The 16,141-nt window shown below is 36.2% G+C and overlaps 1 protein-coding gene across 22 annotated transcripts in view; it reads right to left on the bottom strand.

Moving 5' to 3' along the window:
- Nucleotides 1-16,141, bottom strand: part of THADA (THADA armadillo repeat containing) — a 167,798-nt gene that overhangs the window by 142,941 nt on the left and 8,716 nt on the right. For all 22 annotated transcript variants that reach the window (XR_010471580.1, XR_010471583.1, XR_010471582.1 and 19 more), the window contains 12 exons: nt 14,540-15,231; nt 14,012-14,163; nt 13,709-13,864; nt 12,434-12,556; nt 11,377-11,500; nt 9,902-10,050; nt 8,813-9,023; nt 7,542-7,677; nt 7,074-7,210; nt 6,520-6,678; nt 5,174-5,331; nt 756-865 (listed from right to left, as the gene is read on the bottom strand). Coding sequence is in view for 19 of the 22 variants with exons in the window: in XM_065058283.1 (XP_064914355.1) it covers nt 756-865; nt 5,174-5,331; nt 6,520-6,678; nt 7,074-7,210; nt 7,542-7,677; nt 8,813-9,023; nt 9,902-10,050; nt 11,377-11,500; nt 12,434-12,556; nt 13,709-13,864; nt 14,012-14,163; nt 14,540-15,231 (2,307 nt within the window). In the remaining 3 variants the exon portion in view is untranslated. The remainder of the gene's footprint in view (nt 1-755; nt 866-5,173; nt 5,332-6,519; nt 6,679-7,073; nt 7,211-7,541; nt 7,678-8,812; nt 9,024-9,901; nt 10,051-11,376; nt 11,501-12,433; nt 12,557-13,708; nt 13,865-14,011; nt 14,164-14,539; nt 15,232-16,141) is intronic.

The following is a 16,141-nucleotide window of genomic DNA, read 5'->3' as shown; positions in this document are numbered from 1 at the left end:
GTGCACCGCAAATTGAAAATTTGACTGGCCTTTCCAAAAAGTACATTAAAAAACAACACACCATAACCCACAAAGTACATAGATACTTTGATTTGTCTTATTAAAAACTGGGTATGATACAGTCATCCTGTAACTCCATGAAACATTATCAACATTTGAAATGGGTAACTAAGCATGTAATGAAAATTCCAATGCTCTTGCCCTGATCTCAGGACAATTCTGTTCACTCAGATCTTCTAGGAAAGTATAAAGTTACAAGTGTAAGGAAGAAAAAAAAAACTGAAAGGCTACATATCACATCCTGAGATGCACTGCCAGGTAGTCATCCGTATGTCAGAATACACAACTCAATGACAAGTAATAAAGAAAACACCCTGGCTGAAACAAAAAGTCTGGCATTTATTTTCATAAAGGGCTGGGAAAGTTGGAGGGGTGGGTGGAAAGAATTCTACAAATTCCACACTCCTGCTTTTCCCAAGAGCTTTTGAGAGCTGTTCAGCAAAATAACACACCAGAAATGAAGAAAAAATGGAGCAAGAGTTAAATGTCTGTACGGTCTTCCAATGCCTGAGCACCATCTCTAACCATATCACAGTCCACATCACAAATGTCATGTAAGTAACGTCATAATCACACCTACACCAAACTCAAAATCCACATGAGATCAAGAATCTGCCTTGCACAGCCAGTTTCAGGATCAATACCACAGTTTGGTAAAATTATTATATTAAAAACATAAGTTACCCATCTCCTACCTGGAAAGCATTTCCGTAAGTTGCACAAAGCCAGCATACGCCAGTTCAAATGCACCTCTGTGCCTTGATTGCAGCAGATGATGTTTAAAGTACTCCCCAATATTTTTAACCTAAAAAAGGAGAAAAAAATAGATTTGAAATTATATATAAACAATTTATGTATGCAAGACATTTCTGCAATTAAAAGCAGCAATCCTGCCCCTGGTTAGAAAGGTCACTGGCAAAAGTAAAAAGCAACTTGACGCCCTATCATAAAGAAAGCACTTAAGGATAACAAATTTTCCACTCAAATTTTCAGGTTAAAAGGATAGTGCTATGGCCTTTAGAAAAGGCCAAAAAAATAACGGACATAAAATTAGCTGTTTGTCCAAGAGGAAAACACTCAGATTTTAAGAAAGGGAAAACTCCAGTTTTCAGAGGAAACAAACTTAGAATCCTTCTTGTTTGCTTCCACTCTCACCTAAAATCCCAAAGAAAATATCTACTAAATCAGAACAGCAGCAAACATATACAAAAACATCTAAGACAAGAAATTCAAACTTCACCATTGTGCCAAAAATAAACTAATCTACCTTAGCTATTTTTATGGCTCTAGGATTCTGCATAATTGCCTTTGACTGCTAGAAACCATTTTAAAATAAATAAGATTATGTACACATACAGTAATTAGAGCAACATTTAAAAGTCTGAAAAAGCTAAACACTGCAACTAAATTTTCCCCAATACTGATGTTCCAGACCTCTGCCTAAATACCAAGCTTTTAAAGCTGTTTGGAGGCTTACAATTCCACACAATCTCATTCTACAAAAAGCTTTTTTATTTTTTTTCCCCTCTAATTCTCATCAACTTTCAAGGTCTAAATCAAAGTTCTAATACAATTTGTTCAAAACACATAGCATACACTTCATTCTATTACGCAAACTCTTCTTCAGGAATATTTCCTAGAAGTTCTTCAGCAAAAGTTCCTTCAAAGCATAAATATAAAACCAAAAATAAGATCACATCTAGTTTCTTATAAAATTCTCCTTATTCTGTTATTTATAAAATAACATACTTTAATATTCTGACAAGTAATTAGGATGTCAAAGTTGTTGATATATCTAGCTATATGGCTTTCCACCCTGCTGTTAAGTAATTCATATTACCCAAGCAATGAGATTTCAATTATTAGAAAGAAGAACTGGAGACTAAGTCTACCTATCACTTCCTACAGCTAAAACCCACCTAATGTGAAACAAACAATAACTGGTTTAGCTCAAATATCTCCAGTTATCTGAGTGGATTTTAAGCTAAGTTGCAGGGTTTTGGCTTTCCAGCCCAAAAGCAAGCATAAGTGCCCGTTTTTCAGAAGGAACTGACCCACAAAGAGACCAGCTCCCCAGGTGTGTAAACAAAACCAAACTGAGAAAACCATACACATGCACATCAAATTACTGTCCTGTTCCACCACCATCCTTACGTTTTTAGAATAATTCATATGCATTTCTGGGTTTTTTTTGGGGGGATCACATAACTTTCAACTTTGCTATTTATATTTCTGAGCTTTTTGCAGCAGCCATTGACTAGGAGCTTACTTCAAACTGAACTCTGATATATTCATTTCCACTCATAGGCCAGAGTTTGAAGAAAAAGCACTGCAGTTACTCAGTTCTCACAAGTGACACGGGACAGATCCTGAAGCAAGTGCATAAGCAGGGATTCCTATCTAATGGCATCATGCCATCCATGACTGTCCCACTTCCCTGTGCCATAAAACCAGTACTACATTTGTCAGGATGGAGAACAAGTCAAGGAATTCATGTTTTCCACACCACCACAAAGATCCACAGCAACCGTAAGAAAAGGTGACCCTACCAACTTTGCTTGCACACGAAATAACACCCTGGTTCATGTTAAAATATTCAAATGTGGAGTAGGCAGCAAATAGCTTAAATACATCTAGTCGACTTGGGTCAAAAACCAAAAATACAACAGGTTATAACATCTTAATAATCCAACAGTCAATGATTTATAGGGCCATCCTTGCTGCTGAGACCAACAATCTCAGTATTCAGGATATAAATTCTGCACAAGAGGTTCCAAAAGTGCTCTGAGAAATGGTCGGTACAGTTGTGCCTCCATATCTTATTTTCCTGGCAATAAGATGCCACTAAAGTAAGGTCCTACATTTTAGGGAGTATTTTATTTTTCAAAGCATTAGGAGATAACGGCTTCAAACCCATATAGGACTGCAAGAGCATCTCACAGCTTGAAACAACTAGTAGGCCAATGAAGTATTGCTAACAATTTTGAACTCCAGAAGAGACAGACCATCCACACTAAAAACTGGGGAGAAGTTGGGTTTTCATTGGTTGGGGGGTTTTGTTTGATTTAAGCTCTTTTTTGCACAGCACGAACTCCAAAGCAGCAATTGGAGCCGCATCTCTGCGCCAGAGGCACAAGTAAGTAGCAATTACGGAGGGTTGGCATCTTCTATGTACTTCAGTGTTCCACCACACGGGCCCGGCTCAGCTCTCCTTGGCTGCTGGGTTAACACAAGCAGAACCCCTGGCACCGGGACACTACTACGTCTTCTGCTGCCCATTTCTTTTCACTGCAGCTTACCAGAACTGCGTGCCAACCTCCCAAAACTGTCTTAAAACCTCACAGGTGAGATAAAGAGGAGTTTGAGGAAGAGTTGAAATTTCTGCCATGTTTGAAGCATTGTCTGACTCAATGCAATATGATCAAGGTTTCTCTAGAGTTTCCCCCCTTTGTATTCTTAAATCTCTTTTCAATACTTGCAGAATAAAGAAAAAGATGGGCAACTTTAAAGGAAAGCTCTACATGCATAAGATACCAAAATCAAATTCTCTTATTTTTCAACACTGGAAAGTGTTTAATAGACATATGAAGCCACAGTTGTTCTATTAGTATTTCTAGTCATTTATTATTAAATCCTTTCTTTTTTTTTTTTTACTTACAATCACGTAAATGCCAGTTACAAAAAGCACAGGGAAAACACCCATATTATATTCCTATAATATTTGTTAAACAGCAAAATTGTATTTCCTTGTGTACTTCCTTACAAGCCAGAAGAAAAAAATCAGGATTTCAGACTGACATCAATTAGCATTCTTTAAATTAAAACACAGACATTCTCTTTTACAGGAAGATGTAAGAAGCATAAAGAATTTAGTGAGGCATCTATGGGACAATAAGATATGCTCCTTAATGATACAGTATTTCTGAAAGGGCAACTACTGTCTGCTTTCAAAATAAAGATGGAGACGCTAGTTAGAGCCGACTCATGCTAAAAATACCAATTCCTTTTTTGACTTGGAGCAGATTAAAGAATGTAATGGTGGAAATGCATATCTATTCTCTCATCTACCCGCCAGATCTCCGCAACAATACAAACACAGCTGTTAACCAGATGAAAACATGAAGGCTAAAGACAACACAAGAATAAAGATACTAGTGTTACTGCCATGGCACCACAACATTAGATAACTTAAGAAATAAGATCTGCAATACATTATACTATTACTTACGTAAAGTTCTAACACCTAAGGAAAGGCTAAATAAATATTTTTCTGTTAGAGAGAAAGAGAGGTTAAAAAGTACTGTGTCTTGCATATTTCAATCTTCCATGCAGAAACTGGTTTTGTTGAAACCATATGGAAATAAAATGTCATCAATTAAAACCAGAAATTTAATAAACACAAAATATTTCCCAAGTAAATGCCTATGGTAATCTAATTCCTTGTAAACACTGCACTCAAAATTCTACAGGAGACCCAGATGGCATATTAACATTTCTCATCTCTTAAATTAAAAAAAAAAAAAAAAAAATGAAGGAAAAAGAGAGTCACATTGATTTGTGAATAATTTGTATGTAATCTCCTACATGGAACAAGACTACTACTACTACAGCCTGTTTACCTTTCAGAACTATTGATTATGAAGTTCGATTAATGAAGAGCGTTAAAGCAAACCCCAACAGGTATGGGTAAAAATGAAACAAAAGACACTTTCAATATGAAGTCAGTTTACAAGATTTTTAACAACTCTATTAATGCCCAGTATATATAAATACATATGTCTATAGGCAGTGGTATCCCTGAACAGAACAAACTCAATGAACACCTAATCTAATTGTATTGTGTTATTTGTAAGATGTATGCTATCTATGTATAACAACTTCTCCACTTATTTGTTACTACTATGCTTATGCCTTCTGAATACCATCTTATCAAAAAGTAGACCATTAACCAAGTTTAATAAAACCAGGAAACCATGAGGAGAACATGGCAATTAAAAAACAAAAAGCAACCTTTCCCAATACAGAATGTAGATTTAAGAAAACAAGCTTTCAGAAAACTGTCCTCCCTAGCCCCAAGAAAGTGAAGATTTTATAATAAAAAGCACTTTCCTACCTGTTCTACAGTAATGAGCCCATCTGAAGGTTCAGATGCAGCCTGTGAAGGCAAAAGTTTACACAGTGTCCCTAAGAGCAGAGATACTTCCTTCATGCTTCTCCAGCAACATACAAGAACCATTTGGGCTGTGACATCACATGTCTGCATTTCTTTACCTTAAAAATAAAAATCAATAAATGTGATAGTGTAACTCAGTTCTCAAACACAGACTTCTAATTTAAACTTCATTTAGCCTGATCTACTTACAAAACAGAATTAACTATGAAAAAAAATTTTAAACTTGCTAATTCAAAAGATAATTGAGTTCTCCTGACCCTAATTACTTCCATTCCTGAACACTCACTGTACTTTATTCTGCTTGGAAAGAGCAGCAGTAGAGCATTTCACCACAAAACTGTGATTCTGAGAAGTACAGGTCTTTTGGTCACAACTGATATTCACCTGCACACCAGACTACACAAACACCTACAACTTTGGAGGCAGGCTCCAGCAAACTCCATGGCAATCATCCATCCATCACTTTTTGCATGTTATTTGGTTTTTAATCCAGGTGCCCTCATAGGAAGAGGCCAGGGCAAACCCAAGTTTTTAACACAACATCTCCATCTGGTGGCCATTGTGGCACTTTAACACATTTACAGACTTCTTTTCATGAAGCAAAACTTAAGTCCCAAGTCAAACTATTTTAAACATAGGAAAAAACATGTGAGGAAAGAAAGTTCAAATGGTTAAGAATCAAAAAGTTTTCATAAACTATTAAATTTTATAATGTACATATATTCTATAAACTTATGCTGACCTACACGAAGTATGCCAAAGTTTACCATTTCTTTATCATTGTAAGGTTCAGTTTCATAGTTTCTATTCATTAAAGCAGACAAATAATATCTAACATTTTACCACTGGAATCTTTCAAAAAGAAGCTTCTACTTATGTAATTTCATGCAACAATTTTTATTGCATTAACATATTCCCCACTAGCCTTGTGTACACTGGAGAGGGAAATCACACTAACATTTCAACAAGAAACACATTAAAAGTGTTGCTTGACAGAAAAGGTGTTGAAGATTACCTGGTCAGTGCAGTTAAGGCAATAGATTGTAGGCCAATATCAAAACAACCCTTTTTTACTTGTGCTTTAAGAGAGATTAACCACAAACTTCCAAAAAAATACAGTCAATTCGTCTTTAAAACCATACCCATGAATAACTAGGTTCTGACAGATTTATTGTAGAAATGAAACACTACACGGAGCAAATAACTTCCAATTTTGATCACCCATGTAAGACGCCTGCTCTATAGAGAATATCTTGATTTAATTACTAATACAGCACTGGATTTACCTCTCATTTCTGCGCAAATATTTTCCATTGGCCTGTGGTCAGCCTGCTTTCCAGACTCTACTTTGCAGTGTTCTTTCAGAATTTTTGCTTGCAAGAAATAATCATTCGTGTCCTGTGGTTGTATCTCATGTAGAATCATCTGCAGGCGATCTGCACTTTCTATGTATTAAACAAGAAGAATTTTTAAGCTAGCTTTGTTTTTCACTTCCAGATCTTTATACAAATATAATTCATTTTGAGTATGTAAGTATAGAAGAAAGCAGGAAAAAAAAAATACAAAAACTATGGTGATTACAAGGATTAAGGAAGAAAGAACTGGACTTCACAGTCATCTGTTTTAAAACAGATGCAACAATATTATCTGCAAGTGCTTCTTTTATTGTTTTTAGTGCAGAAATCAAGTCAACGTCTATCAGAAGTTTAAAGAGTAGTTTAAGATCATGACATAAGAAGTAGAAATGAAGGGGTGCTAGCTCTAGTTCTGAGTCACTGTAAGACAAATAGAATTTCAGACCTCAAGAGAATTCTTCGGGGGGTTTTGTTTGTTTGTTTACCTGAATCACTATCCATTGGAATAAGACCTTCTGGTGATGAGCTCTGCACTACTGGTGATACTACAGCAGAGAGCTTGTATGACATCAAAATGAGCCTTGCCACCGTTTCCTTCCATTCAGCTACCAATGTCAAGTTACTTTAAAAAAAAAAAATACAAAACCAGAAACAAAACCCAACATGGATTAAAAATAATTGTATAATTTTAAAATAATTTAAATTACACACACTTCTGCAACAGTACTTATGAAAACTATAAATAGGATACAGTTTGAAAAGGTCTAGGACTGAGTTTAACACATAAAAAGGAGTATCCAACAACTGGCTGAACAGTGAACGGTGTAGCAGCCAGTAATACAGATGCTGGATTTCTTTACAAATAACACCATACACCTTTACGCCCACCTGAGCAGCATGTCCATTGTGCTTAAATACAGAACTACAACTACTTGGTAGCACGTTTTACTTACTTAAGAGATAATTGCTGCAAAGCCCCAGTTATACAATGCACTCTCCCATACATTGGGAACGATGCTGCTGCTCGAAGCAGAGAGTTCTTAGCTTGAAATATTTCTTCTTCAACATTCACCAACAAAAGTTTGATAACTAAAATTTTAAAAAGTACAGATTCACGTTATAGACATACATTGTATTTTCTAAGAAATAAATGTGTTTTAAAGAAACAGGAAAAAAGCTTATTCATACAACTATTCAACAGACAATGCACAGCAATTTCCTTGTTTTCCCTTTTCACTCTCTTGTTATTTAAATAAAAGAATATCTATTTTCACTTACCTAAAATCCAGCAATATTTGTTTTAGTCAACTTAGACTGTCTATCCAAATCAGACAGCAGTTGTGAAAAGCACAGCCTTGATCCTATACTCAGGATCAAGTCAAAAGGGGTTCCCTACCACATACTGAAAGTCAGACTTCGCCCTTAGAGCCATATTAATACAACAAATTGTTCAGCAGAAAGATCAGCATTTTATGGCTAAATATTTAAATCTTACATTGGCCACTAAAGAACCTGCCCAGTTTTCAAGGATACATGTGCCTATTTATATTTATACCATGAGGCATCTCAGCATCAGAATCTGAACAGATTACAGACCCAAGTATAACGCTACAGGTAACAAATTGCATCCAATGCTTTATTATAGACAATTAAGTTAAAGATTTTGGATTTATTGCAAAGTACAAAAGGCAGAAGTTTGCTTAACAGATTTTCCAAATGTGCCAGATATAGAGCGTCTCCGCTTTCATCCAGAGGCACTGAACCAAAGAAAAACGTTCCACATGTGAACAATGCCTAATTACTACAGAAATGTACATGCAGAGCTGCAAACCACTCAGAAAAACTGTTCCAAGCAAACAGAGCTCCAAGGGGCAGAGCTGCAAATATCAAGTACTGGAAGATAACACAGACCAAGTGTTGCTGCCTTCACTGGAGGGTTCCTTCCTGCACTTCATGTGCACGGGCTGACTCAGTGTCACCAACCCACTGATCAGAACAAAAGTCACCTGCTAAGAGCATTGGCTAGCTTCAACCTGAACAGGACCAGATTAAGATCTTACACTAAGGCATCTAGCTTCTTAAAAGCAAAACAAAATACACTTTAAAACCTACTAGAAATAAGCACTTCTTACTCGTTATGCCTCCTACCAAAAGTCTGAAGGAAAAGCAGGAAGGTTTCAAATAAATATAAAAAATATGGAGGTCTATTTCCTCAAAAGCTTACCTGCTAAAGTGTTCTTCTCCACTGTACCTACTGAGGTGTTTTCATCCACCTGGGGGTTATGCTCAACCCATTTTCCTAAACAAATATGCTGTAGTCCTTTATGATGTATTAAGAAGTTAAACAAATATGAAGCAGTGACACAATCATATGGCTTGGTACTTGTGCTAAGATCCATTGCTGCTTGGAATAGGAGATCTAGATTTGCAGAATCCTTAAAAAACAAAAGAAACCACACACACAATGTTGCTCATTTTACTGAGCTTCCATATTGATTTAATTAAGCTACTTAGCACCCTGGAACATAAGAACCTGCTTTTCAGTAGGTTTGCTCATACGTATTTCTTAACACTTACTTTGTGCGCTGATCACGTTAAAACTCAAAACATGCATCTGTCCATATTCAAAGACACAATTACGTACACGCTAAGGATGGGGACAGTCATTTAGACAGCAGTATTCAAACATGTTGCACTTCATTGGAGGAATTTTTGGTTTTTTTTTTTCATTTGGGGGTCTTGTTTGTTTGTTCTGAAATACTGTGTTTTATCTGCTAACAGACACCACAGAGCAGCACAGTTTATCAGGAAACGGTACTTGTTCACCAATACTTACAAAGTTAAAAGTAATTTTTTATGAAGTAATAAACAGAAAAATCAGTATTGACTCAAAGGGCAAAATTTGGGAGAAATCAAACAGACAATCATACAATGAAATCTGAGAGTAAACAGAAAAGGAAAGAGCGAGTTGAATTTCTTAAAACAAGATCAAGTCAAAATGCCTCAATCATTTACAAAGGGAAGTCACAGCTAAGCAAGGAGCTTGCATTATATATTTCTATGATATTTCACAGTCGTATCCAATGAATTCCCCAAACTCCTTCATCCATTAGTGAAACAAGCCTCCTCAGGTAAGGGCAGAAGCTGTGTAAAAATACACAGATGATGCCAGCAATGAACACTACTGAAGGCAACTCGGGCTAACTTCTAATTTTCAGGAATTATGCTTTGTACCTAACCCAAGTACCTAGTATAATAGAAAACATTCATCTTTCACAAAATTATTCCCTTTAAACTAGTTTTTATTACATACCTGTAAATTAAATGCACTATCACGTAGTTTCATCAAAAGCCCAAACGCCAGAACTTTTACTTCCTCAAAAGTGCTGGCAAAACACTGGATCAAAGTTTGGACACGAACAGAATCAATCACCTGCTCCAACTGGAAAACTTGTGCCTGGCCTGTTCAAAGAAATCAATGTCTTACATACTTTTGCTGCAATTCTTTCCAGAATAAGCACTGTATTCACATTTTGCTTAGCTATACTGAAGACCTATTTTAATATTACTGGCTTCTCTTAACAGGTCTTAAAATGCCATGTTTACTGTTGAAAAAAAGTTACTATATCAAAAAAAATGACTTGCAGTAATTCAGAAAGTAACTTATTGTCAGAAACAGAATCCCATTTATTCACATTAAATTCAGCCTTAAAAATAATATTTTTAGCTTTGCTTAAAAATTATTTTCCTGTAAGTATGTAGAATTAGAAAATAATCCATCTCAAAAAAACGTTTAAAACTTCAGCGTGTTTTGAGGTTTGCTTTGGGGGGGGTCCTTTTTGTCATAGGAATAATCCCCTGAAATAGAAGCCATTACAAATTTTGCTTTTAATTTAGATTTAAAGGGGTCATGACTTCTGGCAACTGACCTAATACTGTAAAGAAGCCAGAAATGTTAAGATTTAAGCAAGTGCACCACATTCCAGAACAGAAGACAACAGCAGCTAAATCTCCTTTACGGAAGTAATGTCAGGCTTCTGAAATCCTCAAACTGCTATTATAAACAACTGTCAACACAACTTTCTATTTAAAAAAAGGCAGAATCAAACCACAAACTCATAATGATACAATTGATGTGTTCATGATTTATCAGGGGTTTTGAGAAAAGATCACTACTGTTTAAGACTGAAAATATCATTTTATCTTGGCCATAAGATCCAGAGACAAGATTTAGCAAGCTCATCAGTACTCCAAGGTTCTAAATAGCACTTCTTGAGTTGGGGTTGTCATAACACTGTGAAGAAAATCTAAAATAACAGCACAACACCATAAGCTGTCCAGTTAAAGTGTTCCTTATTTAGTATAATAATAGCATGATGACAAGCAAGCCTTCTCAATCAAGTGTTCTTATGGTCTCAACATTTTTAATTACATATTATCAAGATCCTAGAACAGGAAAAGGCAGTAAAGTTATCAAATATAGTGAATATTATCCAAAAGTTTTCTTTGTAATAACAAAAATTCATTGAAAAACCTCACTAAAAACACGCTATGCAAGAAAATCCCAATTTATAGAAGATATTTAACAGTTCATAAATATTTGTATCTCCTTGAACATTCTGTTTTCCAATAAAATTTACTATCCTTTCTTCAGGTGAAGTGAAAGCAAGATAGGAAATGCTACAGAAATTAACAGCTAATTTCATTTTGACAGAAATTAACTAGCTGGCATAAAAGAATCTTTTTCAATACCTCCCACTCCTACGGGCTATAAATTAGGTGTCTCACCTTTTGGAGCAGAAAATATTTCTGCTATTAATCCTAAAATACTCAGTGCAGAAAATCTGGTTGGGTGTGATGAACCAGGAAATAGTGCCTCAAAAAGTTTGTCACATACAGATGACATGAAATCCTGAAAAATCACAAATGATATTTTAAGACAGTTTGATTGCTGCCCTACAAACAAAATTCAAAGTAACTGAATTTATGTCATTCTGCTTTACATGTTACTAACAAAATTACAACCTTACAGTTAATTTTGGAAGAATAGGAGGCTGACCTTCATAACACTAATGAATTCCTTGTTTCCTAGAGTGCTGTGAGGGTTGGACAATCGTTTGAGTTTGGTTTTTTTTAAATAAATGTTTTCCTTCCCCACTCCCAGAAAAAGATGGCAATTGTATCAAAGCTCAATTAGTCGAACAAGAAAAGCAGAACTCAAGACAAGAAACAGTTTAACACAAAGAAACTGATGACGTGAGCCCTCAAATAGGAATAAAAAAAGACAAATGCAAAAAAAAAGTCTTCAGCCAGAGGTCTTTGTGCTGAAGCTCTGTCATTCATTCTCTCACTGATTGTTCTACAGAGCTAGAAAAAGGCTGAAGCTCAAGGGATCTCTGTTTCAAGCCCAAGCAACGCACCTCACTTAAAACCTGCTACTAACCTGCCAGCAGCTGACAGGACATTTACCTGAAAAATCTTAGTCTGGCTTGGGGGTACAACTCCAGGCATTCCCCATTTACTGCTGTTTCAGTTCACATCATGGAGCAAACCCTCAGAGAACAACCCAAACCCTTTACTGCTTTTGGACAAAACTAACCTTGAAGATACCCTCCAAATACTAATAGGCACCCAGTTCATGAGACAACAGTACATTTAGTCAAAGTTAACTTGCTACGTGCAGAGTGGTCAAGGTTTTGCTTCACAGGGTTCTTCCTTCTGCACTTCACTATGTTCTAACGCAGACACAGCCCAATTTACACAGAGGCGTTCTCAAGAACAATTAACTATCATTCAAAAATGCTATCCCACCTCTTGTATCTGTATCTTCAGCAGTCTAACTTACTTTATATTGCTGCAAAATCCCCAAAGGCTGCCTTTTAGTCGAGTTTTCAAGTAACTCTTGCTTGCTTTTACTTTGCTCCAACTTAAAAAGCACCTGGGAACTCTCTTGTATCCTACAAAATAACTTTTAGAACAAAAGTAGAACAAAGGTAAGGCAAGAATCATTGACAATTAAATAAGGGAAAGGGGGATTTTCAGCTTATTTTACAGAACATGTTGCTTGTAATTTTTAAAAAGTTTGCACTCGGTATAACACTGAGCAGATCTTTCTCCCACCACTACAAAACCATGTTTTTTGCTCCTCCATCTCTCATGGCCAACCTTTTTCCCCTCCCCCTGCACCTCCAACACCTTCTTCCATTTTCATCCTTAAATTCATGCCTAGTCTCCTCCTCCCATCTCCTCTCATTTGCTGTGGAACATATGCTCCTCTATTAAAAAAAAAGCTCAATTACTGCATGTAAATCCTACAGATTCAGTGTCTCTTATAGCTTGACTCACCTCAACAGTGCTTACCCCAGCTCTTTTGTTACCCACTAATATTATTTCCTTTATTATTACACCACCTCTAACACAATTTTTCCATCTCATATTCCTCAGTCTCCACCAGTAAACAAAGCAAAGAGATGGACTACAGCTATTCTGTTTCCACCAAACCTATTCCCTCATTTTTCCTGTCTCAAATTATTTTCTCCTTCTACACTGCTTTCTTTTGCCATCAACATTTTCCAAAACATTCTTTATTCATACACAGTTATCTCATTTTATCCATATCTTTCTACCATGATCTACGTATGACCTTGGCAACTTCTGCAACATTGACATACTTGATCTCTGCAGACTCTAACAGCACATCCACATCATGCTGTTCCCTCCATAATCCTCTCCCATCCTCCAGGTCAGGTTGCTGAGGCTGATCAAGTGACTCTGAACTTGCCTGAGGTCTGGTAAGTCTACATAGACACTCTTAGTCCACAACGAAGTTCATCGCTTACACTACAGCATATTGCTTTGCTATTGGTAAAGTACACGTACCCTGACAGGTTAAGTAACACTTACTACCATTCATGATCAAGTTACTGTGCCTATCACTTAATTTTTTATTTAAGCCATCCTTGCCTGCGATGACTTACCACCATTCAGTTCGGTAACAAACACCACAGTCCTGATCTCTTTCAGAGGTACAGCTTCGTAACATACTCAGTATAATTTTTTTTTAAACACTACTTAACTAACATATTAAGCGCATTAGACACTGCTTATAGTTTGGGATTACCTTTCTCAGTAAAGAACATATCTGTTGCCTTACTGCAGGAGACTGGCTGTTCAAGTTGTACATCATGAAAAATTGAATTAGCTGCATTTCCTCCATAGACACAATTTCCGTGCTACGATGGGTTTCACAAAGTAAACCTAAAGCATCAATGCAAACCTGGAAGATATTTAGATATTAACCACAAAAGAGTTACAGGCACCTATGATGACACCTTTGTTTTAAAACAATGCTGACACAGTATTTAAGGTTGAAACAATTTTTCTAATTTAAAGACCAAAAAAAAAAAAATAGTTGTCCCTTTACCTGGTTGTGCTGATGGACTAGACCTTGTTTTATACGTTCAGTGGATACAAGACCACTGCTTATGATACTCAAAAGTTCCAGGTGTCCATGTGCCCTGGCTGTTCTTAGGCATGCCATCAGTGCTCCAAGAGCTCCTCTGGTACTGCGAGAGCCTAAAGAAAATGAAAACCAGTAATGACTATAGTTTGATGAATATAAAATATGTACAAACTGCAGTGCTTGTCAAAACCTGCTACTGGACACACCTGTGCAAGAAATAACAGCTGAACAGAAAAACAGTAGAAAAAATACTGATATGTAACAAAGCTTAGCATGTAAAGAGAACAGTAAGGAGCCTCCAGTTAGAATACTAATTATTTTCCTCATGGCATGAAGATGCACTTATTATTATTATGAATTCCACCTTGAAAAACTAACAGCAATAATAACCATCTGGAATTTTTCTCCCAAATTAGTTCTAATAATAATAGAATAGAAATCGCATTTCTGAGATTTTTTTAATTATAATTACAATATTTGTTGCCTTACCTAGATTAGCATCTGCAGAAGCCTGAAGAATTCGAATCATGTAGCTCAGACTGTCAGGGCTACGCTTGAGCAGCTTTGGTAAATAGTAATCTATTATATAAGTAGTTTGGTCATGGTTCCCTTCACACAGTATTACCAGAAGAGGAGAAACCCAGATGTCGTGCCACTGGTCAATCCAGGTGCTTTCTTGAAAACTCAAAGTAAAATGGGTTTTGTGATTTGTAAACATGGTTTCCAAAAGATCACTAGCATAGGGTGCAAGAGACTGATCACTTATCACATCCAAGATTTGTACTGGAATTGTTCTGTCCAACTGCAGTATGTTTTCAGTGCCCACACACTCCACAAGACAGCCGAGAGAAGCATATTTCCCTTTTACATGCCATTCCAAGCTTAATAAACGTTTTATCAACCTTTCAAAGAATGGGTCTGATTTTTCATTGGAATCTGCAATGGTGGTTCGATGTATCTGAAGAAGATTCTTGAATATCAATTTGGTTTGGTGCCTAACAGCATCCAGAGGGTGTTCCCAGTGTGTGTAAACGTATTCCAAGACATTCCCAATTACATCTGAGTTCCCATTAAGCTTGATTTTTAGATTTGGGGAGCCTGAAATGAGGGCAGCCAGTGCTGAATTAGTCCAAATAGCAAGGATTCTAGACAAAGACGTTGCCATACTGGATTCTTTCAACCTTTTAAAAAGAAAAGTTCGTTATTTGCATTTGTCTTTTTTTAAGAACACTTTATTTCAAAATAACTATTCATCACATTAGCTTACCTCACACTATAACAGGTAAGGAGACAATACCCGTTCATTGAAGAAAAGGAAATTACCACAAAAAGGAGGTGATGAATTGGACATTGCAAAGTGTATGACACCTGACGCGCTGTTAACTGGTTACAGCTAAAAATCCTACAGATTGGGGGAAAGAAACCTGACAAGCCACTACACCTACTATTTTGAAAACAAAAATTCATATCCACATGCTAATAATTTGAGCAGCATTACATTACTGCATGCTTGAAAATATATGGACAAATTTTCATTGGCATTTAAACCATAAAAACACAGTAGTATGTGCGCATAACCAAAATCACAAAACTGACCTCCAAGGCATAAACAAAGGCTGAACTGAATACATGTTTTATCTCCTATATAACAGTGCTGGTAATCCATTAGATGCAAGCAGTCAACACTTGCAAACAGAAAAAAAAATAAAAAATATTAAAAGTCATCTTACTTCAAGTATTCCACTCATTGGCACACTTCGTTTTCTTCTGTACTTTTAAAAGCATTGGAGGTGATGTCCTGAAACAAACGTTCATCTGTCTACATAACAACTGATTCTGCCACACTTTACCATCAGGTAGTTGGTAAACTGGACCCACTTACGATGGAAAAACAAAATTTCCTTTTAGCATGCAGGAGAAAATTGTAACTTAGAACTATCTATGCAATATCATTACATTATATTTTTCAAACTTAGAATTATTCCAAATATATTAAAAAGAAGACATGATCTGTGGCAGAAACTAATACCATTACACTAAAAATGGCAAAGAGCTATTCTACCAGGACCATATGAGCCTTGTAAAAATACT

The sequence above is a fragment of the Columba livia genome, chromosome 3 (genome assembly GCF_036013475.1).
Source record: "Columba livia isolate bColLiv1 breed racing homer chromosome 3, bColLiv1.pat.W.v2, whole genome shotgun sequence".
In the NCBI taxonomy this organism is placed as follows: domain Eukaryota; kingdom Metazoa; phylum Chordata; class Aves; order Columbiformes; family Columbidae; genus Columba; species Columba livia.
This window is presented reverse-complemented; position numbering and strand designations above follow the sequence as displayed.